The 25,985-nt window shown below is 39.7% G+C and overlaps 1 protein-coding gene and 1 long non-coding RNA gene across 11 annotated transcripts in view; both read right to left on the bottom strand.

Moving 5' to 3' along the window:
* Positions 1–12,108, bottom strand: part of LOC130566564 (uncharacterized) — a 29,043-nt gene extending 16,935 nt beyond the window's left edge. For 3 of the 5 annotated variants that reach the window (XR_008964495.1, XR_008964491.1, XR_008964494.1), the window contains exons 1-2: positions 9,459–9,570; positions 9,238–9,379 (exon numbers count right to left, since the gene is read on the bottom strand). This is a non-coding gene — a long non-coding RNA (uncharacterized LOC130566564). Of the gene's footprint in view, positions 1–811; positions 897–9,237; positions 9,380–9,458; positions 9,571–11,881 lie in introns of those variants that run through there. The other 2 variants (XR_008964492.1, XR_008964493.1) reach the window with 2 other exon arrangements.
* A 3,053-nt stretch (positions 12,109–15,161) lies between these two features.
* znf516 (zinc finger protein 516) overlaps positions 15,162–25,985 on the bottom strand; it is a 37,162-nt gene continuing 26,338 nt past the window's right edge. For 5 of the 6 annotated variants that reach the window (XM_057354087.1, XM_057354089.1, XM_057354088.1 and 2 more), the window contains exons 3-5: positions 24,681–25,919; positions 21,504–21,608; positions 15,162–17,920 (exon numbers count right to left, since the gene is read on the bottom strand). In XM_057354087.1, coding sequence (XP_057210070.1) covers positions 17,739–17,920; positions 21,504–21,608; positions 24,681–25,919 — 1,526 coding nt within the window. In that variant the 3' untranslated portion in view covers positions 15,162–17,738. Of the gene's footprint in view, positions 17,921–19,163; positions 19,228–21,503; positions 21,609–24,680; positions 25,920–25,985 lie in introns of all 6 variants that reach the window. The other variant, XM_057354093.1, reaches the window with a different exon arrangement.

Below are 25,985 nucleotides of genomic sequence, written 5' to 3'. Positions count from 1 at the left end.
TAGCAGAGGGTTTAGATCATTATTGCCTCATTGTTTTGATACAATTTCGGAGAGCAAATGATGGATGGATAGATGGATGGATAATTAGATGAGTAAAGGAGTTGTGGTAGCCTATCACAAAATACATGAAGGAAAAGTTCTAAAAAGATTTCTAAAATGTAGTTTAATTTTTAAGTTTTCACTTCTCAAAAATATTTTCAAATTTTCAGTTAAAAGTAAAAATATAAATTTAAGTATTATATATTTATAATTGTTTTTCATTGTTTCGATACAATTTTGGTAATCAGATGAGTCAAGGAGTTTTTCCTATATGTTTCAAAATAGAAAAGTCTTAAAATAGTTCCAAAAACTAATTGTTTAGATATTTTATTAGTAAAAATATTTTAGATTTCTCAGTTCTAAAATATACTTGTAATTTTTAGCTCTAAAAATTTACAAAAAAATGTTGGTTTCTGAAATATTTTACATTTTACAGAGCTAAAAAGATATGTAATTTTTAGCTCTAAAAATCATTTTAATTTTTGGTTCTAAAAAATATTTTTAACACATTTTTTTAAAATAAATATTTGAACAATTTAGTTGAAATAAAATACTTTTGGTCAGCTGACACAGACACAGAAATTTTGTATGTAATTTCGATGACCACATTTTTAAAAGGCGATATCCATTTTACTTACTATTTACTATAAAAACATTGTTATACCAAAGAAACCATTTAAAAAGTGTAGGTAAAAATCTCTCAAAAAGGTAAAATTTTAAAAAGCACATAGACAAGGTATCCGTTTTTACATTTGTACAATACAGTACTCACAATTCCTGCAAAATTACAAAAAGACGATGCAGCAAGTTCACCAGCGCACATTTTCCCCGAGCAAACTGTACCATTCTGCCCTTTTGTCCCTCAGTCAATACAATCAGCCGGTGTCATCCAGCGGTCAGTCTCGGTGCGAGGAGGGGCCATTAGAGGAAGGGAGGGCTTTAAGCGACGCTAATCACCGTGCTCGCTGTCAATCGCCTGCCAATATTAGCCACCCCGTTCCCATCTGTCAGGCCCGGCCCTGATGGCTCCCTCGTTAGCACCGATCACCTGCCCTCAGCTACAGAGGCTGTGCTAACATCCATCACTCAACCGTGCCTATTTTTCCTGCTGCTGCTGTCTAATGGCCTTCGTTCAATTGTCTCCTTTAGCTCGCACGCTACAAAGTTAGTAGAGCGCAGGGGCGACGGGTCGGGGAGGGGGCGCGCGACAGAAACAGCTCAAACATTTCAGGCACGACGCGGTGGTGTAATGAGCCATGGCAGCTGGATATACCTGTGCATGCTTTGATAAAGGTGAGCTGACACACCAGGGCCAGATAGGCACTTTGGTGTTGCAGACATATGTCTATCTATCACCACAGAGCGCTGGAGGGGAGAGAGCAAGCGAGAGAGAGACAGAAAGAACACCGCGAGCGAGAAAAAGCCAATAGGGAGGAAATGGTGTGAGAACAGCTGTTAGTATTTTGTAGTCATCAGTAGGTACATGCAGCGGTCTCCAAATTGGACATTCATGGCTAGAAGGCTCCTGATCTCACCTTCCCCTCCAACAATCCTCCGAAAGCGAGCCAGATGATAAACTACGAACGGCATCTCTAAGCTATTCCTCTTGCGCGGCGGCCCTATGCTTCTCTCTCTATCCTCATGTTCTTTGCGTTTCTTTCATGTTGTCTAGAAAGGAAAAGAAGGGAAGCAAACGTTTAGGGGTGCAGTGTACCATGTTGGACTGATGCAATACATTCTCTTTGTGGGGACTGTGGCAGTAAAGCCGCTGGACTGTGGCTTTGCTCGCCAGCCGTGAGATGATTAATTCAAACTTAACACCGGAGAAGACACTAATATTCATCACCTCTGCTGCATTCCTCCAGAACGCCAGCCTACAGCTCTGCTAATTCATCAGCACAGACTACACCCCAGAAAAGCTGGAAAACAACAATTTTTGCGGATAGAAAACAATGGAAAATTCAAAGCTGCTGTGTTTGAGGATCTTACATTTTGATGTTTTAAAAAATTGTATGTGTGGTTCAGCCCCTCTCATATAGTAGGAAAGAAGTATCACAAATGAGATCTCAGTTGCTTCTATATATCAATGAGATTAAATGGCCTTTTCAGGATACCGTGTCCCCTATAGTCTCAGGAAAGATTTTAACAATTTCTCAAACAAATGCTCACATTTGCCAGGATACTGTACCAAATTCTGTGATCAAAATGTAAGATGTACCCATTAAAGGGATGAAAATTAAAATTCTGTCATACTCACTCTTTTGTCATTTTACATATGACTTTCTTTCTTTAGTAAAACACAAATGAAGATATTTTGAAGAAACCGAACTACGATGGGTATCCATTGACTTGCATTTGTTTTGTGTCCGTATAATGCATGTCAATGGGTACCACCATTGTTCGGTTACCAACATTCTTCAAAATATCTTCTTTTGTGTTCTGCAAAAGAAAAAGAAAGAAAGTCATACAGGTTTGAAATGACAAGACGGTGAGTAAATAATGACAACATTTTTGTTTTGGGGTGAACTATTGCTTTAATGATGATACACTCTTAAACCTTAAAGGAATAGTTTACCCAGAAATGGTCCCCATTGACTTAGTCATTTTTATTCCTACTATGGAAAGTCAGCAGGGACCATTTTTGGGTGAACTATTACTTTAAAAGGTTCTTCACAGCAGAAAAACCATTTTGAAGAACCAGTTCAGTCCTAAAGAACCTTTTGTGAAACAGACCTTTATTTTTAAGAGTGTATGGTGGATTTTACAGATCTTGCTTTATATCAACAATATTTCTCCTAACAAATTTTACAAGAAACCGAAAGAAACTTTATACAACTTTTACAAGAAATATCTGAGAAACAAAGCTGATACATAAATTATGCATAACGGTTCCTGTGAAGTAGAGCTTTGTATTAGCAGCACAAAAAACCTAGGATTGAACACATACCAAAAAAACGTATACCCTCAATACCCTGTAAGTTGCTTTTGATAAATGTGACTGCCAAATGTGTAAACTGTTTTAAACTCCATTAAGTCTCCCGAGATATGAAAGCACAACTTCTACGCAATACAGTAACATTTTCCTCTGGGCTTTATCTATACACGATGGCATGCTGAAATGATTGACCCTGTGCTTTATGTCCTTCTGAAATTAAATCCTATTAGTCTAAGCAACCTCATACACTATTGTCATACTCTTTGTTTTGCTATCTCATTCATACACCCCGCTTGAATGAGATATAGATCATGTGAATTGCGATTGTTGAATGGGGGAATTGTTAGCATGTAAATTCATCTCTTAAATTAGCACCTTTCATTGTGTAATCAAGTTCTGCCGAAGGCTTCAAAATAAGACTTTTAAGGATCTGAATCCTACGCTGCTATATAATTTTTTTTAAGTACAATCCCTCTCTTCATCAAAGCGAGAAAATGCCTCACTTTGTTCTGTTGTGCATCGCATTGTTGTTAGCTTACATTTAAACAAAGGAGACAATTTCTGAAGCAAACGATCTATTCAGCGTCGCCTCCTCTCATAACTCCTCAGAAACAGCCCTTTATCCTGCAGAAACACCCTCATATGTTAAACAGACAAAAAAGCGAATCCCTTTCTCCGAGAGGGAGAAGAAACGCGTGTTTCGCAGAGAGCTATTTTTCTCGTTTTGTCACAGGGGAGCGAGAGTTTACACGTGCCTCAACATGGCGGCCTTGACCGTGTAGGAGGAACAACAAAACTGCTGACTTCATCTCCACTTTCGTTTGCTCTCAGTAGCCAGACAATCTCATCAGCCGCATTTCTCTTCAGCATCTGTTTCGGTTATGACGGCCACCTGTCCCGTTGTCCCCTGAGACGGCGAGACAGGACAGACAATTCACACATGTAGAATGCCAAAATGTGGTGTTGGTGTTCACACCAAAAAGTCTTTCGTTTTCTTTTATCAAGACATGTATATTCACCTATGGTCTGTAGGCAGGGTGTTGTATTGTTCGCAATATGTCTGTCTTAAGTGTTACATAACATATTATATAGTAAATATTCAGAGTGAAAGTAAGTGAAAGCCTCTTTGTTTTAATGGCAGCCTGAGGAAAGTGAATTTGATCTTTACAAAACATGTTTTGGGGGGGTTTTATTGTCTTATCTTATTAGCGTGCTACAATAATCAAACAATATCCTGTAAAACAAAATAAAAGACCTTACAGCAAATTTGAGGTTAAACCGAATTATGTATGTATTCTGTATTATTCCATATACAGAAATATTAAGGTATTGCACTATAGGTCAATGAACAAATGTAAGCAAATTTATGACAATTACCATGTTAACTCCTTTGTACAAAAGGTCAGGTGTCCTTAATTTCACTGAAGCAGATTGGAAGATATTTGGAACTTTCTCAAATCGTGTTGGGGATAACATGGATCACCAAGTTTATCAGGCACATGTGGAGTCCATGCCAGCTCGAGCGCATGCTGTCAAGCAAAAGGAAAACATACAAGTGCTAAGAAATTAGCATTAAAAATTACACTATATCACATAAGCAATTAATAAAGAAAAGATTAGTACATGAGAAGAAAAATGTGTGAAAGAGATTATTGGATTTTATTGTTGGCAGGGCTGCAAGAGTCAAATGGGTTAAAAATGGCACGTGTGGCAAAGTGAAATATTTCAAAAAGATCCTTAAATATTCTCTTTATGCATGCATTTAAAGTGCATTAAAAACCTATTCGGATTGTCTGGCATTTAATTATAAAAAAGTAGATAGTAACACAATGTTTCTTTATACTTACAGACTTGCCATTCCACACAGAAAGCAACAACTTGTGATTGTTTAACATTTTTAGTTATCATCCATAAGAGCTGACAAAACTGAGCGGACCGTCCTGGATACTGGTAAAATATATTTAGACAATTACTAAACTTATTTATTTGATAGTAATAAGCAGTATAACTTGCAGTATATGTACATCCAGCTGCTTATTATCAGAAAGCAAACACCTTCAAGGCGATTCTAGACTTCTCCTCCTCTCCCCTCAGGTTAAATTTTACGATAATGATCAGACTGTACATTATCCTTTCCATAAAGTATAATAATAATATTTACAACGCTTACTAAAATTTTACGCCTGGCACTTAGGATCCAGAAGCTTCACTTGATGGCACCAGCATTTCAAAACACCGCTTAAATACAGTAAATGAAGCAATTATCTATTATTTCTTACTTTAACCAGTTTCGTACAACTATCATAGCAACCTCTCGTACACCTGCTTTTCTCCATTGTTGCGGGTGGCGCGCTATCATTCGGCACAATAGCTGCCTTTTAACTCACAGAAATAGCTTGGGAGTGACACATTAACACAGGTGTTCTCCTCAAGCGTAAGTGCTCCACGAGGTGAAGGGCCTTTAAGTACCTGTTGATAGGTGACAGGGAGGGACACGTTAATAAATACTGTTAGGCTGAGAGAGAGGCCCGGTGTAATCGTGTGCAGTAAGTCAGATTGCTGTCTGGCTCGCCGGCAACAGTAAAGAGTTAATGACACGCTGTGCCAAACGCACGCTCCTCTGCCTCGCCTCTCTATTGTAAAGGCCCGCGCTACACAAAGCTGAGAAGAGGGATGAGCGGAGAGAGGCGGCGAGCCTGCCGATGAACAGGAAATGAAACAAAGAGAGAGAGGATAGCCTGATAGCAGTGATTATTACCCAAAATATCATATAAAGATGGCAGAGAGTGCAGGGGGGAGGATGGGCGTACCGCCCACTTAGCCTCGCATGATGAAAACGCGCAAGGTGTGAAGCCAGGCCTGGATCGTGTGTGCAAATGTGTTTGTGTGATGGAGTGAGGGGGTGGATGTGAGTGTGTGTGTGCGTAAGGGGGCTTGTAAATGCAAAAGACGTGCTGCATTGTAAGTGTATTTTTATGTGCCGTGTACATACACTCTAAAATCCACCAGAATATCAAGGTTACCAGAATTAATTTGTCCCTTCTCTATTCTTTAAGGTTTACCCTGGAGAAATGCGCAGCAGTTCCACCTTTTTAAAAGGTAGTTAATCTGGAAGTGAAACGTATACGGACTCGGCATGCCCTTGTAATGTGTCGCTCGAATGAAGGAGCCGATCAATCTGCTTTTGATTCATGGACATATTTTTCAGATTAACTCTCTGCTGCCATTAGCATCCCCGGAACAGTAGCAAAACAAGGTTGCAGCTCGCACAGATAGGTGGCATTTCCTGTTTATGGTGATATTACCCCACATTAACAGCTCTGGCGCTTCCAAACAAATGAAATCCACAGCAAACTGACTTTAAATCAATAGTTTTCATTTGAAAGCAACAGAACTTGGGGCGTGCTGAAACAATGTCTCAGTCAATGGCGAAAGCGAATAAATCTTAAGATTATGAGTTGGACATGGGTGACGCTTTTTTTGTGCTGTGACCTTACTGAAGAAAATGTGTGTTATGTCTGTTACAGGGTCCATTACGTATTATAAAATTCTAATTAGACCAAGCCGTGTTCGGTGCTTGGTAAAAATGAAGATGAACACGCGTGTGATCGCAAATTCTATATTAAAGTGAAAAATTCTGTCATCACTTATCACTATCAAAACTGTATGATCTTCTTCTTCTGCAGAACATAAAAGAAGATATTTTAAAAAATCTTAGTAACCGAACAATGGTGGTACCCAGAGCCATTGAATATGAGAGTTACAACACTTACATAGACCTCCATAGGAGGAATGGAATGCGGAAGTAACTCGTGTCATGGTTCCAAACATTGCACTGAAGACCATTCATTTCAGTGACTCCCAAACGCACTTGCTGTACAGTTGGTGAAATAACTGCATGTTTTACATTTTAACAAGTTGGCAGTTGAAATTAAATGTTAAAATTAAACACAAAGACTGGTCATATATTCATATTACTCCCAAGATAAAATGCTTCTAGAAATGTGGTCAACGTAGTAATCGGTGTACACAATGTGCTAATATTTAGCTAAATTTATGCAAAGTTGCTGTTATCTGTCCAGCTAAAATCCATTTAAATATGTTGACAGCACGGATTTGTTTGGATCTATTGAGGGCTCCATGAACCACGTGACCACAAGACGGCGAGATCGAGTGTCGTAACTCTCATATTCAGCGGCTCTATTGGTACCCATTCATTTCTACTGTATGGACACAAAACCAATGCAAGCGAATGGGTCCCACCATTGTTCAGTTCCCAACATTCTTCAAAATATCTTTTTTTTGTTTTCTGCAAAAGAAAAAGACATAAGGGTGAGTAAAAGATGACAGAATTTTCATTTTTTGGTGAACCATCCCTTTAACGTGTCAAGATGCTACAGCCTACACTTAAGTTACTCAACTTTATTTTATTTGACAGAACAATTTTACGAGGTGGCGATTTTGTATGCATTTGTACAACGTGAATCATTAAAAAACATATGATTATTCAAAATACCTTGAATGAGAAATGAAGCCCCACCCCTAACATGGGGCGAAAGAAGCAGATCGTAACATACAGAAGAGATCATACAAATTCAAACAAATTGATCACTTTATAAAATAGTTTAGAAGTTTGCACTTAACTGTTTAGCAATGACCCAAAAAAAATTACTGACATTTCCAAAATTGAAACATTAAAAGTTTCATTTTAGCGTTTAGCCTTTTAACTTGAACTTTCTCCATCTAGGCAGTTGGTTTCTGCCGTCTGACCTCTTTGTGTAAGGTGTTCTATTATCTTTTAAAACGATGGGCAGATTCTATTTCCTGTCCATCAATCAGCCACTTAAAATGTACTATGCTTGAGATTATGACGAGCAAATTACACATACAAGAGCTCTCAGCTTCAAAATGGATATGAGAGTCGTTAAGAGTGTAATTAACCTTGTGTTAAGTGGCATTTACTAATGATTAATGAGCAGTATTATAAAGGCAGATTGTTTCCTAAAATGAATCCCTCAAATACAGCCAGTTTAAGGCTAATTGATCCAGACATCAATAACCCGATGCGGGATCAATTACCATGACTATTATGGGAGGGACGAGAGGACGGGCTGGCTTTTAGTTGACACAAATGGCTTACTTAGATTTATAAATTTATTGCGTGATTTGCTGACAGTACACTGTGGGAAGTATACAGTTAGTTGGTTGTACTAGTGTTTAATGATTTTTTTGGCCCAAATATCAAAATTCTAACTGATTTCTCATGTCTGTACGATGCTGTTTGACTTCCTTTCTTTAGTGAAACACAGAAGGAGGGCTGGAAGAATTGTAATGGTTGTCCTTTTCCATGCAATTTATTTAATTTCCCACTAATAATTATCACAGCATCAAACTCTCCCTCCAATAAACTGCTGTAACCGTATAGCTGAATTAGTAAATCTTTAGAACAGAATCGTTTCGATTTGTTAACAAATCAAGTTTCAGTTTCGTGAACTGAATGAATGGATTCATTATGCATGTGACACAATTTCAAATTACATAATGAAGTAAACATCAAGAGCATAAAAAATGGGTCTATTAATACCTCAAATTATGACCATTATTACATGTTTTATTATTAGGTACTTTTTAATCCTTTTGTAACCTTCAATCTTCAATCATTGTAATTGCACGGAAAAAAAATATCAGTACAAATTTATTAAATTTATCTTTGTGTTTGACAGAATGATTTTTTCTACATTGTCGGGTGCAGTATCCCTTTAACACTTGACTCTTTCATGGCATGTCTAGGAGGCCTTATAAAATCAAACACAGGAACACATAAAATATCTGTGTCTTTAAAAGCCGTCACGTCTAATCTTCACAAAAAGGGGCAAGTGAGGACTCGGCTCTCTCTGTCTGTCTGCGTCTGTCTCTCCTTCTTCTCTGCCTGGTCTGCTGACCCGCTGTTAAAATTTGTATTTGTGTAGCTATATGTGTGAGGCCTCTTCCCCCCTCTCCTTTTATTCCTCTCATCCTCTGTGTCTCCCCCTTCTGCTTATTCTGGTTTCGTGTGTGTGTGTGCCCCGGCCTCTCAGCCTGCCTTTCACGGAGCGGGACGCCTGTCATTCTAATCAGCTCGCTGCCCATCTCTTCAACCACCAGCTGGCTGAGTCAACGACAGAGAGGCTGAGTGTCTGACTTGACTGGGCTGCCAAAGAACATATGCCCTGTAACGGTATCTACTCCCCGAGCCCTGTAGCAGAGCGAGCAGTGAAACTCACGGTCTTTTGTAACTGGCAGGACTATCTATGATCCATGTCTGTTAGATCCATGTCTGACTGACGGCACCAGTGAGCCGGGTCCTAACGTGCTGACGTTCAGTCGATCTGACACGCCGGCGCTCGAGCTGCATTCCTCCGTCCGCTGCAATGGAAGAGAGTGAGAGGGCAGGGAAATAAGAAGCATAAATGGCAGTTCTATAGCCAAAATAGAAAATATGTACCTTAAGAAGCGGAAAACTCGAGGGGCCCGAAATTGACACGTGAGGAGAGATTTTTTCTTTTTGATATCTGAATGTCTCAAGATGAATGATTGCGTTTGTTTTAGAATTCAAGAAATGGAGAGTATAGTGCAACAAAAAACAAACAAAAAACGTAAGAGATAAATAATCGTTGGTGCTCTTCCCAGGAATCCGTACCGTGATTCCTGACTCTCCGAGAAATTTCTGGAGGCCTTGTTTTATAAACCCCCCTACCACAGATATGTGGTGCTTTAGGGCTCTCTGCTTACCATAGTGCGCCATCTCCTGGTTGCCTTGGTAACTCAGAAAGATGCTGCTGGGGATGCATCTGTCAAAACGTCACTTTACATGCTGTATATACTGTATGTGAAATTTTGCCTTTTCGTTGTAGGCTATTTCAATACATGCTGACTTGATCATTCTTCTTCAGAAAATGTTAAAATGTTTCCATGTCAGGAAAAATGTACTAGGCTTGAGCCTACCGTCACTTAAACGAACACTTAACGAAAGTCCCATTAAATCGAAAAGTTTTGCGTTAAGTCTAGCCTAATATGTTTCTGTAACAGTGTTTCCATTTATAGTCACACCCCTTTACTTAGTTAGCACCCACCAGCGTAGAAAAAAAGTGTAAGAGGGCCATGTTTGTTTCACAAACTTTGCAATTTAACATGCGTCATTTAGGGAGCATTTAATCCGCAGAAGACAAGCGTGTAAAAACTGAAGCGCAATGATGGTCGTTATAGCTTCTGCGTGCAATTCACCTTCATAAAGTGACTCTTGGCTCATTAAAGGTTCTGCCATTAACAATAATCCTTCAGCATTTGGCTTAAGGTATTTGGTCTTTCGGGCGAAGGAGAGGCACGCAAATGCTCCGCTTTGTCGACTTTACGGCAACACTGGAATACATTAAACTCCGGCGCCCTTCTCCATAACTGCTTCCCGCTGTGAGTAATTAGCATTTCTGGGGTGAAAGATTCCAGCATGATTGTCAAGTGTATTACAAAAGACTCAAATTACTCCTTTTTCTTCTTTTTTTCACGGGTATTTATCTAAGGACTGACAAAGTCTGCTTGTGTTCCCTTGTGAAGGGGGGTAGTAATAGAACGCATAGCCGTGTTAAGAGAATCGTTTAAACTGAGCGCGTGTGGCGGTATGTGTGCTGCAGAAGCTATGGCATTTTATTGAGATTAAGCCATAAATATGATGTAGACATTTTACAAATAAAAAATAAATGTCATGCTGGACGATTATTCTAAATGTACAGCTGCGTATTTTTTCAGTTTTTCTGAATTTATTTTGATTTACTATAAGGTACAGGTTTAAGTAAAATGACTGACATTGACGTTTCTACAGAAGCGGAACACTTTTTTGTTTCATTCTGTAAACTAGTGACAACATTTCAATCAAATCCCCCCCCAAAAAATCTTTTTTTTTATTTGCAGAATATTGAAACAGGGCAAACTGGTCAGAATAACCAAAAAACAGTGTTTGCAGACCTTGAATATTGCAAAGAAAAACACACGTTCATGTTAATGTTTAACACATAGGCCTACTAATGTTTTTAAATGTATTTTAGGATCTGTTCAAAAATGAACCTATGGTGGAATAAGCCTGATGTTTTTCACAACTTTTATGCATCTTTTATTCCCTCAGTCTTTTGGATTGCTGTTGGATGGCTTTATGTTATTCCTGAGGTTTGGTTCTATTGAAATTCAACTGAAATTGGACTGGAACTACCACAATACATCCAGACATGCTGATTAAAGGCAAAACTAAAGTGTCTCTTAATTTTTTCCACACTTTTACCGTATTTATACAGATTTTTAATGCAGGGTTAACATTTTAAACTTTGGTGTCAAAATATTGCTGTTAGTTAAGAATCCTGCAAAGCCCCGACATATTCACCTGCCTATTTTAACCAACAGCATGAGTTTGGGGCTGGGCTATATGTTTATCCAACCAATGGTGGACGGTGTTTAGGAAACATGTTTAAAAACATTGTCTATTATTAAAATTCCAACTGAGAAAGAAATTAAACACCTCGGCTTCACTACCGCGATTAGTAAGAACATACTCTGTTTGACTTCCATCGTGTATCTAATAAACATCCAGTTAAACAAGCAGCCAATCACAATACATCAGCGCCACTACTTAGGTTATTGTTAACGTCGCGGTTTGTTTAGAGAGCCTTCCTTCTTTTCTCGTTCATTGTAAACTCAATACACGGGAAGAGGCTTAATCAGGAATTCCACTCCACTTGGTCTAGTAGAGTCGACTCTTCCTATCTTAGTTGCCAATACTGTGGGCTGTGCCTATAAAGAAGTCCCTAAAGAAAATTACACAAGAGTTTAAAGCTTCAGGCTAATAGCATTGGCACAGACACATTGCCAATATACATTTATCACCTTCAGCTCTGGCTGGGCCAAAGGTAGTGGGCCAGAGACATGTCCTTCTTAAGGGTGTCTGGTTGGAAGATTGGACTGTCCATCATCATTGGCTCTGCCCATTTCCCATGAGTGTGCAGAAGGTTGAAGCGTTGTTTGTGTTGAAGGCAAAGTGATTGAACCATTGTCCTTACACCACTCTTCGGATGACTTTGAGAACACTTGAGACTGTTGTGAAACCCGTGCCACCCGACCTTTGAAGAAAGAAGAGAATTATGAAAAATGGCACAGTGCATGTAAAGCATTTCTTTACACCCACGTCTAGACAATAGAACTTAACTTAGACTGGTCAAGATGAGCAAATGACACAAGAATCTGTTGAGCAAATAAGGAGAGCTGCAAAATTAGCTCTTTTGACTAATCCACCGTCGGTTGCTTTAGTCGAACGCTGGACGGATTTTTAAGAGGGTCTGACTGATATCCCAGGGCTCTGTAATATAGGATTTACTTTTAAGAGCTTCCTTAAAATGGTCTGAAATGCTAGTATTTTTCCTATTGTCAAAAAAACAGACTACACTGGTATTCTTGCCGTACATCTGAAGGATTTCTACCAAAAAGCGTAGCATTAGTTTAAGCTGTAGGATCCAGCTACATACATCGACTGTTAAGTATCAGTTAAAAAACGAAAATTAATGGGGAACGGGGATGTATGAAATGTCTTTAACGTTAATGCTAATCACTTTTTGCCTATTAAGCACAAATTAGTGAGGGCCATGTTAAATGTCACTGGATGTCCTGGGAACCATTTGCACTTTTGAGAGTGGAGACCTTCTGAATTGCGTCTGATTTGCATACTTTAGATATGGTTTAATTCTCTCCTCTTCTGATCTGAGTCACGAATCACAGGAAACCATAAAGCTTTGACATTGATGCTAAAAGACAAAGGCTTCTGGCTGTGGGAAATTATACGAGACAGGTTAATATATACCACCGGGGTTGTTCTGTAAAGTATATGTACCTGACTCAAGTTTAGGTTTGTTATGGAAAACAAAAAGTGTTTTACATATTCAGCAGAGTAATGAACAATGTTGTTCGCATGCCAATAACAAAGTAATGTGGTTATTATGGTATGAGATGCTAATGGTACTTTGAAATAGTCCAAATAGACTTAAGAATTTTGACTTAAGAACACTTTTAATGAAAACCATCCCAGTTCACCCAAAACATATTTCATATTTCATGACAGAAAATTCTGAAGAACACATAAGATATTTTGAAGAGTGTTGGTAACAGAAAACTGTTGGTCCCCATTGACTTGCTTTTTTGTCTACACAATAGAAGTCAATGGGGACCAACAGTTTTTGGTTAGCAACGTTCTTCAAAATATCTTCTTTTGACTTTTACAAAATGTCAAAAAGGTGATACTACAATTGTGCTTTGTGGTACTTTTCTACTGTAAAAAACAACAAACAAACAAAAATACCACAAAGCCCCACAGTAGCAGACTCCATTTGTTTTAGTTGGAATGTAGAATTTAATTTTACGTTTGAAAAACGTCAATCAATCCATAACCAAATTTCCTTCAAGTCCCTCCACAAAAAACTTCACATGCCTGCCATCCTCACACATCTGACAACGGCGACGCGAGTGTCTGTGTTCCCTGATGACCAGTGCTCGCTCTCTCAGCTGTTTGCCTGTAAATAATCGTTGATATGCATAAACAGCTCTCTCCATTCATTACTGTCAGCATTGTGAGGGGCCTGCAGGCAGAGGTCGTCCGCCAGGGGTCCGCTCTCCGCTCTCAACCCCGCGGTACCCGTCACTCCAACCTGCTCCGCCGGTGCCCTAAACCCTCCATTAGCAAGGCTCCGGGTCACGACCTCGCTGTGGCATTTGCAATTCCAGATCGTTTGATTAGCAGCGTATTTACATATTTCCTGCCGCAGACACTGTTGAGGTGTCAGAAACACTTGAAGTGTTGTAATTTTCTCTGGCCTTTTGTCGCGTGGCGATCAGGGCCCACGCATACACAAATACGCACACATATCTTTTCCGCTCACCTCTGACGATAGTGACAGCGTCCTTCGCTTTTCCACGACAACTCCGCGGTTAGGCTCTGACCCCACGGCGAAATGCCCAGCGAAGTGGATCACAATCCCATCTGAATGCCCAAAAGACGGGTGATGTCTCGCCCTTTGAATTTAGTATAATTAAATACACTTAGATTGTAATGCATGAATCAGATTGCCATCAGTTGTGTATCGGTCTCTATGCTGGAACCGATGGAGATGTAACTTTAACCTTGCCAGAAAAGATATATAATACTTGAGCTGCATTTTCTTGATAGGAAAGATGCAAACATCATACGTATATGAAAACTCAAAAATATCATGGAATGATTTTGGAATGAATAGTTTTCAGTAGCTATTGTATTTAGGCCTATTTAAATTTGCATAGGGGGGACATATTTCTGGGTTTGTCCCCCTTTTACTTGAAGGAATAGTTTACCCAAAAATTCTGTTATATTTTATTCTGTTTGTCATTTTAGACCTGTATGACTTTCTTTTTTCTGCAGAACACAGAAGAGGTTTCCGAACTACAGTGGTACCCCATTGACTTGCATTGGTTTTGTCTCCATACAATAGGAGTGAATTGGTACCACCGTTGTTCGGTTACCATCATTTTTCAAAGTATATTCCTTTGTGTTCTGCAGAAGAAAGTCATACAGGTTTGAAATGACTGGAGGGTAAATGGTGACCGAATTTTCATTTTTGGGTGAACTAAAGCCATTGGGCCTTAGTTTAACGCATGGCCATGAACCATGACTTGTTACTTGCCATTGCAATATTTTTAGGCGTGACATTTTTATTCCGGAAAAATTATACAAAATGCAAAATTGTAACAAAACTCACTTAAGTCATCATCTCGGTAATTATAAAAGAGTAGATTTCACTAAACTTTAACTATTCCACTGTATATTTAAAGTAACGTTTTTCCAAATTCAAGATTTTTGTTTCAGTTCACCTAACAATCCTAATGCAGCGTTTTACCGTGTACAAACTTGAACAGCGCCCCACGGAGGTCAGTTTCTAGTCAGTCTTTTTGTGTAAATAGTAGACCAGACAGAGTCCTGCAGTTGTTTAGCAGTGCGATCCAGAGTCATTTGTCACAGCACAGAGCAGCGGCTATGCATGCACAAAAGGAGATCAATGCAATTAGCAGCCATTTCAATACAAGGAACTTCAATACTAATGTAAGTGAACATATGAAACAGAGGTCAGTGGAAAAAAAAGAGCGAGAGGAAGAGATATGCCTGGTAGAATCAAATGCAATTTTGCAAACAGTTTAATTTGGCTGTGTGTAAAGTGTATTAGATATTTAACATTTGTAAAAATGGTATAGCCAAAGGCTTAACATATACTCCATAGAGTACCGCACCATTGAAATGCAAACATTTTGGATGACCATGTATCAGCATCATACTACCTTTTCATTTTCTATATAGGTCAATATTAACACCATTCAGAGGTAATGTCAGGGATCAAGTTTAATTTAGGTGGTTCAAAACTTTAACAAACAAACAATGTATGAGATGGATATCTGAGAATGACAGTTCTGTGTACGTCGGAAACAAAAGATGAGGGGGGGAACTCTTAACCACACGAAATACATTCCATACATTCAACTAGTTTCTACGAAAACCACAAAATTAATAGTGTTACGCAAAGAAAGAAACAATCCAATTGCAAATGTAACATGATACTTAGTTTTCATCTCTCGTGTCTAGTACTCAGGGGTTACAATTTATTAAAAATAGGAAAAACTATGAATGTTTCTTTTGTCCTATAGGTCATTTTTTGATTCGCTGTTAGTAAATTGCTATAAAAACAGTCATATTCCATGCAACGCAACTTTCAAGATACCATATGCAGGAACATGGAGTCTCGATGGAGCTACCAAAAAGTTAAGTGCCTTCATGTCCTGGGTCACCTCTGCGTGCAGCATTTTTGGGTTCAATTTTATTTGACTGCTGCACATCAACATGGATTTACACTTGAGGTTTTTAATAAGAGAACAAAACTTATGATGTTAGTTTTCTTGGATTAGTTTCCCACACATTGATTTAGGCAATATAAACGCTCTAGATAAATGTTCATTTTGACTAAACGTCTACAGCAGTGTGTGACTATATTCATCAATGTCTAATTTACCTCATACGACATCCATCGAAATATATGGCCAAGAATTTCTTTAAGTATTCAACCTCTAAAAAATATGGCATCCTAAAGCTTTATACGTAACTTTATAAAACACACTACTCAATTGTTGCACTAAATACTAGCTTCTATGCAATAATTTAAACAATTATACAGACAACTTCAATTCTGTACGTTAATATTCAAATCGTTCCTTCATTAAAAACTGGAGCATTGTAGCATGGCTTTTAAGACATGACACGCCATTAAATTAAGTTCCTATTTCCGTCTTCTGTATGTTTTTGGGATGCAAAAATCTGAGGCAAACATGTGTTATGGAATAAAGAAATACATGAAAACGTGTTTAAGCTACATTAAAAATGAAATGCAGACACAATAAAATTTTGACCTGACTTTGTTGGACCAATCAAATGACACTAACACAAAATATGGCATGTGTCTTCAACTCTTCAGAGAGATGATTTCTGTCATGATTTTTTTCTTGCGCTGTCACGCAACATGACGCAAGTGGAACCCCACAAGTATTACAGCTGCTCCACATAAATACTTCAATCCACAAAACAAACTATTCAAGAAACATATTTTGATGAGAGTGCCATGTGCTTGTCCAAACAAAACACACTTGTCTACACATATGCCTATATTTACCAAATCTCAAACCTAGGTACTGAATTTCACCGCACAAGATCTTGGTTTGAACGAATGGAGACTTTGGAATCGTGTCGAACTCAAGTCCTGAGAAGAAAAAGGTGTGGAAACACAATCGCACACACCCACGCATCTACACGATTACACACTGCACACTAAGGCTATTTCAGAGAAGTAATTCCAGAGAAATTCTGTTGATATTTGAAATCAATACCCAAACAAATACACCCCTTGCTTTATTGCTCCGCCCTTACATTTTTTTTTAACAAACACTTGCTGTCTTCTCCCCGTTCATGAGCTTATTGCTGATTCGCTAAGAGTGTTATGGTGTTGTGTGGATCGGTCAAATCCACTTTTGTCTTTCTCATATTTAAACAGCCTATGTGCTAGCAACAATTTTAACGCACAGAAAATCAGCAAATATTCAAAGTGTTGCATGTTTGGGCGTTGATCTCAATTTTCAACAGTGATTCTCTGAAAACGCTTATGCCACTTTTAACATCTAGTCATTCAGGGTATTCAGAGGCAGCATTTCAAGTTTAGGGGGTCAGCTGAAGTTCTTGTGTTCGACAACACAAGTCTCAATCATACAGTAATCCATTGATTTTGACCTTGTGGCGTGGAGGCTTTAGCCCTCAAGTATTTCAGAAGTTCTCGATTAAAGAGGTGTAAACATGTGGCAAACATGTCGTGATTTGGTTTGGTCTGTTTTGCATGGTTTATGTTCCTCTGTCACACTCCTCGGCTGAATCCAGAACTTCACGTCGGGTTAAAATAATAAGGTTACACAAAAAGTCAAACTAAACTAAAAGTACAACTCAACAAATCCTTCGCCAATCTCTAAAAATAGTTAATAAAAGTCTTTTAATTACTCAAGGAGTTGGTTTCTGTAAGCACATTTGACCGTACTCATGCACCACGCTGTGCGAAACCGTTTTCATGGACCTTCGATGACTTATACAGCAGTTTTCAACTCTCCGATGAGATGACTGGAGGGGTGGGGGTGTGATGGCTCAATGAGATGACCCGTGGCTGCTGGGATCCGTAGGGTCATTCGTAGGGGCTTGCCGGAGTCTCCTGTCGGGGTACTGCGCGTTGTCAAAGGCTAGACGATGCACAGTCTGGACATGGGTCTTCAGGTTACCTTTCTGCGAGGCGCTGTAAGGACAGTATCGGCACTGGAAAGGTCGCTCACCTGAAACAGACACACACAAACAAGAACAGGTCAATCTCAGGACCCAAGGGTGAGAGTGGAGACCGAGCGAGGCAAGGGTCGAACCGGAGAGGAGACAGGTGGACACGGCGGCGATGTCGGAACACCGCTTTTGAGAGTACTGCCAACCACTTAAATGGGAAAGAAGAGAGGCAGGTTGGGAAGGAGGGGGGAGGAGCCGCGGCCATGATTGATGGGCGGACGACATGCCATATGGAGATGGTTGACTGTTCCCCCCGAGGGGACGTCAGCCTTTTGTTTTCCGTTTCTGTCAGCTGTTCGTACAAATACACAAACTCACAGACACAAGAATATCTGCACGCCTTCCCCTGAGCAAAAAGACGTCACGCGGGCGGCGGATGTCGAAAGTCTGGGCACATCAAGTTTGCGGGGAGAGGCGAACCTGACAACCACACGCAGACCTACTTTCTCCTTCTGCCCATGTCTGTTCGAGGCTCAAGACTGGAATAATTGTCCCAGTCCCAGTTTCGGTGTTTAATTAGACTGATGTACAACGTTGTTCTGGTACAATTGCATAAAAATATCCCCCCACACCTGAGCAAAACAAATGAGTCTGCCATTCAATTTCTCCGTATTATTATTTTTGAAAAATGAATGAATTATCCACTAGGAAATAATTGTCATTCCGAGAGGCTGAAAGGGGGTATTATCATAAATCATGCCTCATAAAAAAACGAAGACAGACACAATTAATCAGCTCTATCTGAGGCTGAGTAGCGCGAGCTGCCTGATAAGGTCTGCGGCACACTGAGAGCTCATCCGGGGCACCCCGGTTCCCTGGAGAGGAACGAAGTGAAACCCCGATCCAACCCAGAACCCACCAAATTACATTAAAGGTTATTGTCAGAACATCACAAAGACTGCGGCACAAATTTAATTTGACCTTTCCTCTCGGCCTGCTTTTGCCATTTGTAATATGCAACACATGCAAAGGGGGTAATTCATTAAGGGCGGCCTCCCTGCCGAAACAATCCGCATCACTGATTGTTAAGGTGGATGTTGGATGCCATCCATTTGATCCCCTGGCGGCCGCAAAGAGAAGTAGGCGACGGTTTATTTCCGCGAGCCCGTGCGGTCACCAAAGATGGCAGGAAGAATCCGCATGTCACAGAATGAAGAAAGGAGGAAATGACAGGATGGATACTTTAAAGAAAACACAATGTAAACACAAAAACAACGCAAACAACCGAAAAGTGAAACATACTTGTTTGGGGGCTTCTGAAGAGGTTGGACTCCAGTTCCAATGAGTCCATTGGACTCAAAGATCACTGTGGGAGCAAGGGGGCCGATTAAACAAATGAAGAAATCAAAAAATTGAATTTAAAATATGTTTACAAATTGGGGCGTGATCCCTTTACTTTTACCCCGATATAAAGTCAACATGAAATAAAAATGTGCTCGTTTTTAACTGTTCAAAGGTGCACACTATACCAAAGGGAAAAAATGTTCAATATGAAAAAAAATCAAGATCATTATTGCTACTCTAAAACAATGTTCCTTTCAGCTGATGTCACCAGGCCAAATATTAAAAGTAAAATGGAATGTAATTTTACTTCCCTGTTAACTAATGATACATCTACCAATCCAGGTTGCTTTCAATGCAAAAATCTATTCCTTAAACCTGGAATCCATTTTAAAGCGCTAAGGTGCGATTCAGGATTCACCCGTTCATCCAGCATTAGCCATAAAGGCCTTGAATTAGCATCACCAGTTAGCGTGGCCGCGCCAGACAGTGAACTGAAACTACCAATTTAAAGTGACACACAGAGTTAGTGTGCATGCTAATGGAGGCCGGGGGGCGCTGCCCTGCTTCATTTGGAAGCTCACGCTGAAGAGAGCGATCACTGATGACGTTGATTGTAAGTCGATGTGTGCAAAGAGAGCTCTCTCAGTAAAATGTAGCATTTGGCCTCTGTCACCGGGGATCAGACCGGCCAGCGCACACAACCGTCGCGCTCTCTTCAAATAAAAAAACTGGGCCCTCTCATGTGCTGAATGGCTAAGTGCACCCCTTTTAAAAGAGAGAAGGAAATTTGGATATACATAAGAGGGAGGCGGGTCTAGTAAATGACAAAAATAAAGAGGACTTTTTAGATTAAATTGTTAGTTTACACAAAAATGAAAATTTGGAAAATTACACCACAACTTTTTCGATACAATTAAAATGAATGAAGATGTGTCTAACATCACCGATATTGCGATCCATGGAAAAAGGAAGTCATAGAGTTCAAGTAAACTTTCCCCTTAGCTGTATTGTTAGTACACCAAAAGTGAAGTGATATGAAATAAAATGACACGACCCCAGTCTATTGAAAATTTGGCACACAAAATATAAATGTATAGATTAAAGCATGCAAAGTTTGTTAAATCGTATATGATTGAGGTGTGTGTTATCTCTGTTTGTATGTGTGTGGTTTGACGAGGAGACAAGGGCAAATTGTCACATTTTCTCAGCGAGCGTTTGACGTTTATCACACTGGACTGGTGACTGCTCAGCTTATTAGCATGCACAATTACAGCTCTATAAGTGACATCTGATTAATAATGTATACAATTTTCACAGGTCAGAGTCACGCGCAAATATGTTTGCAGAAAAAAAAGAGAAAGACTCGTCCAAGGACAGACAGAGATCGTTTATTATACATACACACACACTTAAACAAAAACGTGCACATGCACGTTTAAATATATATATATATGAAATCGTGTGTATATATTATTTGGCATTACGTGGCTACAGTACATTTTGTCAATTTTTTTTTTAATAAAATCTGACATATTTATTATCATGATGACATTAAGAGTTCTAACATTAAAAATCATTAAATCATTAAAATGTGATATAAACTATTAAAAACGATGTTTATTGCTTATAGACGTCAAATTTCCGTGTGTGTGTACAGGTAGGGTTTTGTGTATTTCTTGATTTGTGTATCAATACATAAAATTTTTTCGGATGTAACGATTCACTGTGAGCCGGATGAAAATCGATATTAATATGTGACGATTCAAGTCGGTTGAGATGTGAAATGAATCGCGATACACGTTTTGAACGGCAGGGGCCGCTGTGTCTACTGCAAACTTGGTAAACATGGATATGCTGATATTTCTTTTAAATAAACAAAAAATCCAAGTTAGGAAAAGCACAGACAAAGTCTTTATTTATATTAAAGAGACTTTTGTTTTATAATTTTTTATTTGATTTGGAATTTGTTTGAATTTAGTTGGACATAAAATATATTTTCATTTTACAAAGAAACATGCAGCGTTTGAGGAATAATCATTTCATCAATTCGTTTCTTATTTGTCTCCACTAATTTTGTTTAAAAAATCGTAACGTGAGATCAGTATAGTGAATCATATAGCATCGTGAGCCGAGTGAATCGTCACATCCCTTTTAAAAATGCATTAAAACTGTAGCGTTAGTTGGTTAATTAAAAGTAAGTCTCCATTAGAACTGCTGTCACACTTTTAAAAAGTAGTTTAGAAGCCGTTTTACTTTGTTACCCATATGAATTTATGTTTGTAACTGTGTGTATCTCACCTGTGTGTGATCTCATGTGTGTGCGGTAGTGGCTGGGCTGACTGAAGCTCTTCCTGCACACAGGACACACATATTCCCCCTGCTGAGACCCTGACCTCGCCAACCCTACAGTTCAAACACACACAAACACAGAAAGAATGAACAGAAATCAAACCGAATAGAAAAAACATGTAGCAAACCTGTGAAATGAAAGGGGGAGAGAGAGAAGGGCGCTTGCATCATTAGTATGTTTAATGTGTCATTATGGGATGCTACCTTCAGGGCTTGGATGGGGAGCTGTCACTGTGCATCACAGGAGCATCTCCGACAGCCTGACATGAACACGGGCCCATGTGACCGCATAAATTACTGTGAATTAAAAGCCCTGGCCTGTGACGTGCCCCCATCTGCGCTACCATGTCACATGTCAGGTGTGCTGCTTTCCCATTCCTCTCTCTCCTCGTCTTCTCCTCTCTCTCTTTTCTCTTTTTAGATGCTCTTTTCCTGCCTGTCGCTCTGGCTATGTCAGCTCTCATCTGCGCGGGGGGAATCGCTCGGACACGTGCGTGTCGGAAAAGGACTCGCTGAAATAACGGGAACGGAAGTGAAACCCGAAGCAACCGGCTTCTCGGTTGCCCTCAGGGCGCTTTAAGAACGCGAGCTGAAATGCTGTCCCCTTGGCTCCTGTCCATCACCTGGCACGGCCGGTCCTACCTGCTCCGACTCCCTCAGGCTCTGCTTACCAGCCGTGACTGAGAGCGTTGGTGGCGGTAGCAAGCAAGGCTACGTTTGGTAAACACGAGTCCGAGGGTTTTTAGCAGACAGGAGCCACGCGCCGGGAAAAGCAGCGGACAGCACAAACAAAAGGAAAGTCTAATATCGGAAAGGTCACTTTATCATATGTGACTCAAAGGGCTGGCTAGCGCTGATGATATCTGGCCGGACAGCTGACAAAAATATCTACAGTCTTTCCGTAGAACTACACTGAAGCGAGCCAACTGCCGTGCGCTATGTCCTGAAATAAAAAAGCGAAAAACGTATTTTCAAAGCAGCTGGTGGCTTAATTTGCTCTATCATTCATTCACTCAATGAGTTTGCTGCTTTGCATATTTGCGGCGTTGAGGCGCTCTGACCTCTCAGAGACCGCCCGGCATGCTGTTACGAACGCAATGTTCAAAGCTTGTCATGCTCAAAGCTCGTGATGCCTCTAAGCAATGGCTGTCTCAAATGTTTTTACACACCTTCATAGGTTACATGATGATGAAGAGATTACTCAATAGTTCCATTAACCTTTGCACATAATGGTTTTGTGAGGGGGTGCCACTTTAGCCTGGACTATTTTCATTTATCATTTCAGCTCAGGAGTAAAATGTAGTTAATGCGCCTTTGCAGAATAATTTAGATCATTTGACCTGACAACATGTCAATCTTAGTGTTTAGGGACATTACAATATGCATGTGATGTCAACGTTCAATAATAAAGAGTCGTGTCACAGCTTTATGCCCATCTGTGGATTTTTTTATCTATTGTTGATTGACATGTCGTCGCTGTCCTTCTGAAACCTCAGATGTTTGAATTCGCTGTTTTTCAGGAAATGGAAGAAAACACAGTACTTTTTAAATGATTAAATAGTGTGTTGTCGACAAGCACTTGTTAATACTTTTTATTGGTTACATATTCACAAAACTCAGTGATGAACATAAAGGGTGACTAATAATAATGATTTATGGCAACAAAAAAATTGCGAAATATGGAGATAGGGTTTAGGAAGGACAGCAGAGATATGCACATGTAGGTTTTCCCCAGAGGTAAATCTAAATAGCCCATCTTGGCCTATATGACTATTCAAGAGTGCTAATTACAAATGGAATAGGTTCATGTGACACTATAGTGTGCACTAACCCACAACAAAACTGTTTTATATGACCACTTAAAACAGTTGAAGATTAATTTCCAACAGACAAGCAATAGGTCTAAAATACATTCTAATGTGCCTCCTAAAAGGTTTTGGATACTTGAGATATTCTCAAGTATCAAAATATCAAAACATAAAATCAAAAAATTTGTTTTGAAAAGTAATGATCTAGCATCATGTTCTTGCAGAACCACATATTTTGTTGTTAATGCAACAGAATGAAAACATTGAAAGGGACACTTTTACCCAAAAATAAAAATTCTGTCATCATTTATTCACCCTCATGTCAGTAAAAACCTGTATAAGACTCTTTCATCGGTGAAACACAAAAGAAGATATTTTGAGAAATGTCTCTGTGGTTTTGTGTTCATACAATGGAAGTCAATGTGGGCCACTGTTGATTGGTTACAAACGTTCTTCAAAATATCTTCTTTTGTGTCGTGCAGAAGAAAGAAAGTCATACATATATGTAGGAATGACATAAGCATGATTTTTGTGTGAACTATCCCTTTAATGCATGTTCCTGGTGTTATTTTGTATTTGAAGAGCTAAGCCACATTTAAAATAGAAAGCTTGAAGAACTAAATAAAAACATCAAACGGCAAAATAAACATGTAATCAATTCATATACTGCATCATATAACACAATTATAACTTAAATATCCAAATAGTTTTTGGAGTCACTGGAGAGTTGCAAATACTCCTAAATAATAGTACATAAAGTATTTCATAAAGTATTTTCATAAAGTTTGGCATGATGACATGAGATTTGAAAGAATTTTTACTTTGGGGTGAACTCTCCTTTCAAGTGTGACCCTATTAAACGTCCTATAATGCTATTCAAGTTACTTAATACTATATTATACAATACTATTATTGTACAAACTACATTAATAGTATTATATACAAAATATACAAACATTATACCAAATATATGAAATATTGCAAATGTGCATAACACAATATGCGTATTGCGATTGTTTGCGATAACTGAATGATTTAAGTATATTAAAATGTTAGTGTAGTCAACGTTTTTGGTCGATGCAGATAGCAGGCACACTGGCATTATACAGCATCACTATATGAGAGGCAAAGAAGTAGATAGAAATAATACTATTTCAGCAATTTCAGGTTGATATGACTATAGGTTTTTATATTGTTATTATGGCATTAAGTTGATGTTACAAACCTAACATGTTGTATATTGCATTATTTAGCAATTTACTGCATATCACAATTTTCTTCAATATCGTGCAGAGCCTCGTACACCCTCATACAGTACCTGCTTGCTCTGCCATGGCGTTGCTGAAGCCCCAGTGGTGGTAAAGCGCTGCTAGATCATGAGGGCTGCAGTTCTTCAAAAAGCTCAAGATGTCCGTCACGGCCTCTGGACTGTCCGCTGATGACTGCTTCCTGGACTGAGTGTGTGAAGATGGTCCACTTAAACCCAGCCTGCTCCAGGACTCGTACCCAGCCACAAACTGCGTATCCTGAGAATCCGATCTCCCAGGATTCTGAGGAACATTGGCTTTGGAGCTCCTTTGATCTGAGAGGTTGTGTTTGCTGGAGAGCATAAAATGAAGTCCTTCTTGAGGTAGCAGACTACTTTCCATCACTCTACTCCCTGTCTTTTGGTTTCCAGTCTTCTGCGGACTCGGCGTGGGCCGCAAGGAACCGTTTTGACAGATGTCTGCTTTGTGTTTGCTGCCTGCCAACTCATCTGTCGTGGACTTGCTGGTTTTGTGTTTGGAAGAGTGCAACGACGCCCCTGGTGCTGTGGCTGTGTGCCAGCGCTTGTTTCGCGAAGAACTAGACTCGATGCTGCTCATCAGAGATTTCGATTTCTTTGTCCCTCCAGGGCTGGAATCAGGTGGGCTCGTTCGACAAGTTCTCATCTGGGGCAAAGAGGGACAGTCCTTACCCTCCAGAAACGGAGGCGGCCCGGTGCGTCTCTTTATTTCAAGAAGTGATTTAGGCCCCTTGAGAACATTTTTCGGCGCCCACTTGGGCACCAACGTAGTGCTGTCAACTTTGTGTGCAATTCGTTGGTGGATCCAGAGAACTTCTGGATACAATGTTGCATAGGAGCAATAAGGACACTGGTGTTTAACCAAACTGTTCGACACTGAAGATGAAATGTCCGCCTTCTCAAGATCCACCTCCACAGTGAGATTAAGCAGACTGGCATCCACTTTATCCATGGACTTGCCGTCTTCCAGCCCTTTGCTCTTTTCATTCTCTCTCTTTGAAGCAGATGAAACCGTGTCGCTCAGTGATGCCCTCTCCAGGTGAGTTGAGGTGGCATAGGGCCAGTAGGGCTGCTGCAGCAGGGCATTTCTCAGTCTCGGGAAGCCCGTGTGGTTGGTTTGGTGAGTTTGGCTTTGGCTGAGTGTGCTGGATAAGGCATCACTCCTCTGGTCCCACTCCGTGAGGGCCAAATGATGAGTTTGGACGTGAGTGGCGATGGCTGAGGGCTCCGAGGTGCAAAAGTCACAGTGGTCACAGGTGTATGGCTTTTTATCTAAAGAAATGAAAAACAGACAAGTGTTTATCAGCACAGAACAACAGCAAAGTCTAAATGTAGAGA

The sequence above is a fragment of the Triplophysa rosa genome, linkage group LG16, assembly GCF_024868665.1.
Source record: "Triplophysa rosa linkage group LG16, Trosa_1v2, whole genome shotgun sequence".
In the NCBI taxonomy this organism is placed as follows: Eukaryota; Metazoa; Chordata; class Actinopteri; order Cypriniformes; family Nemacheilidae; genus Triplophysa; species Triplophysa rosa.
Note: the sequence above shows the minus strand (reverse complement) of the source record. Positions and strands in the feature narration are given on the sequence as shown.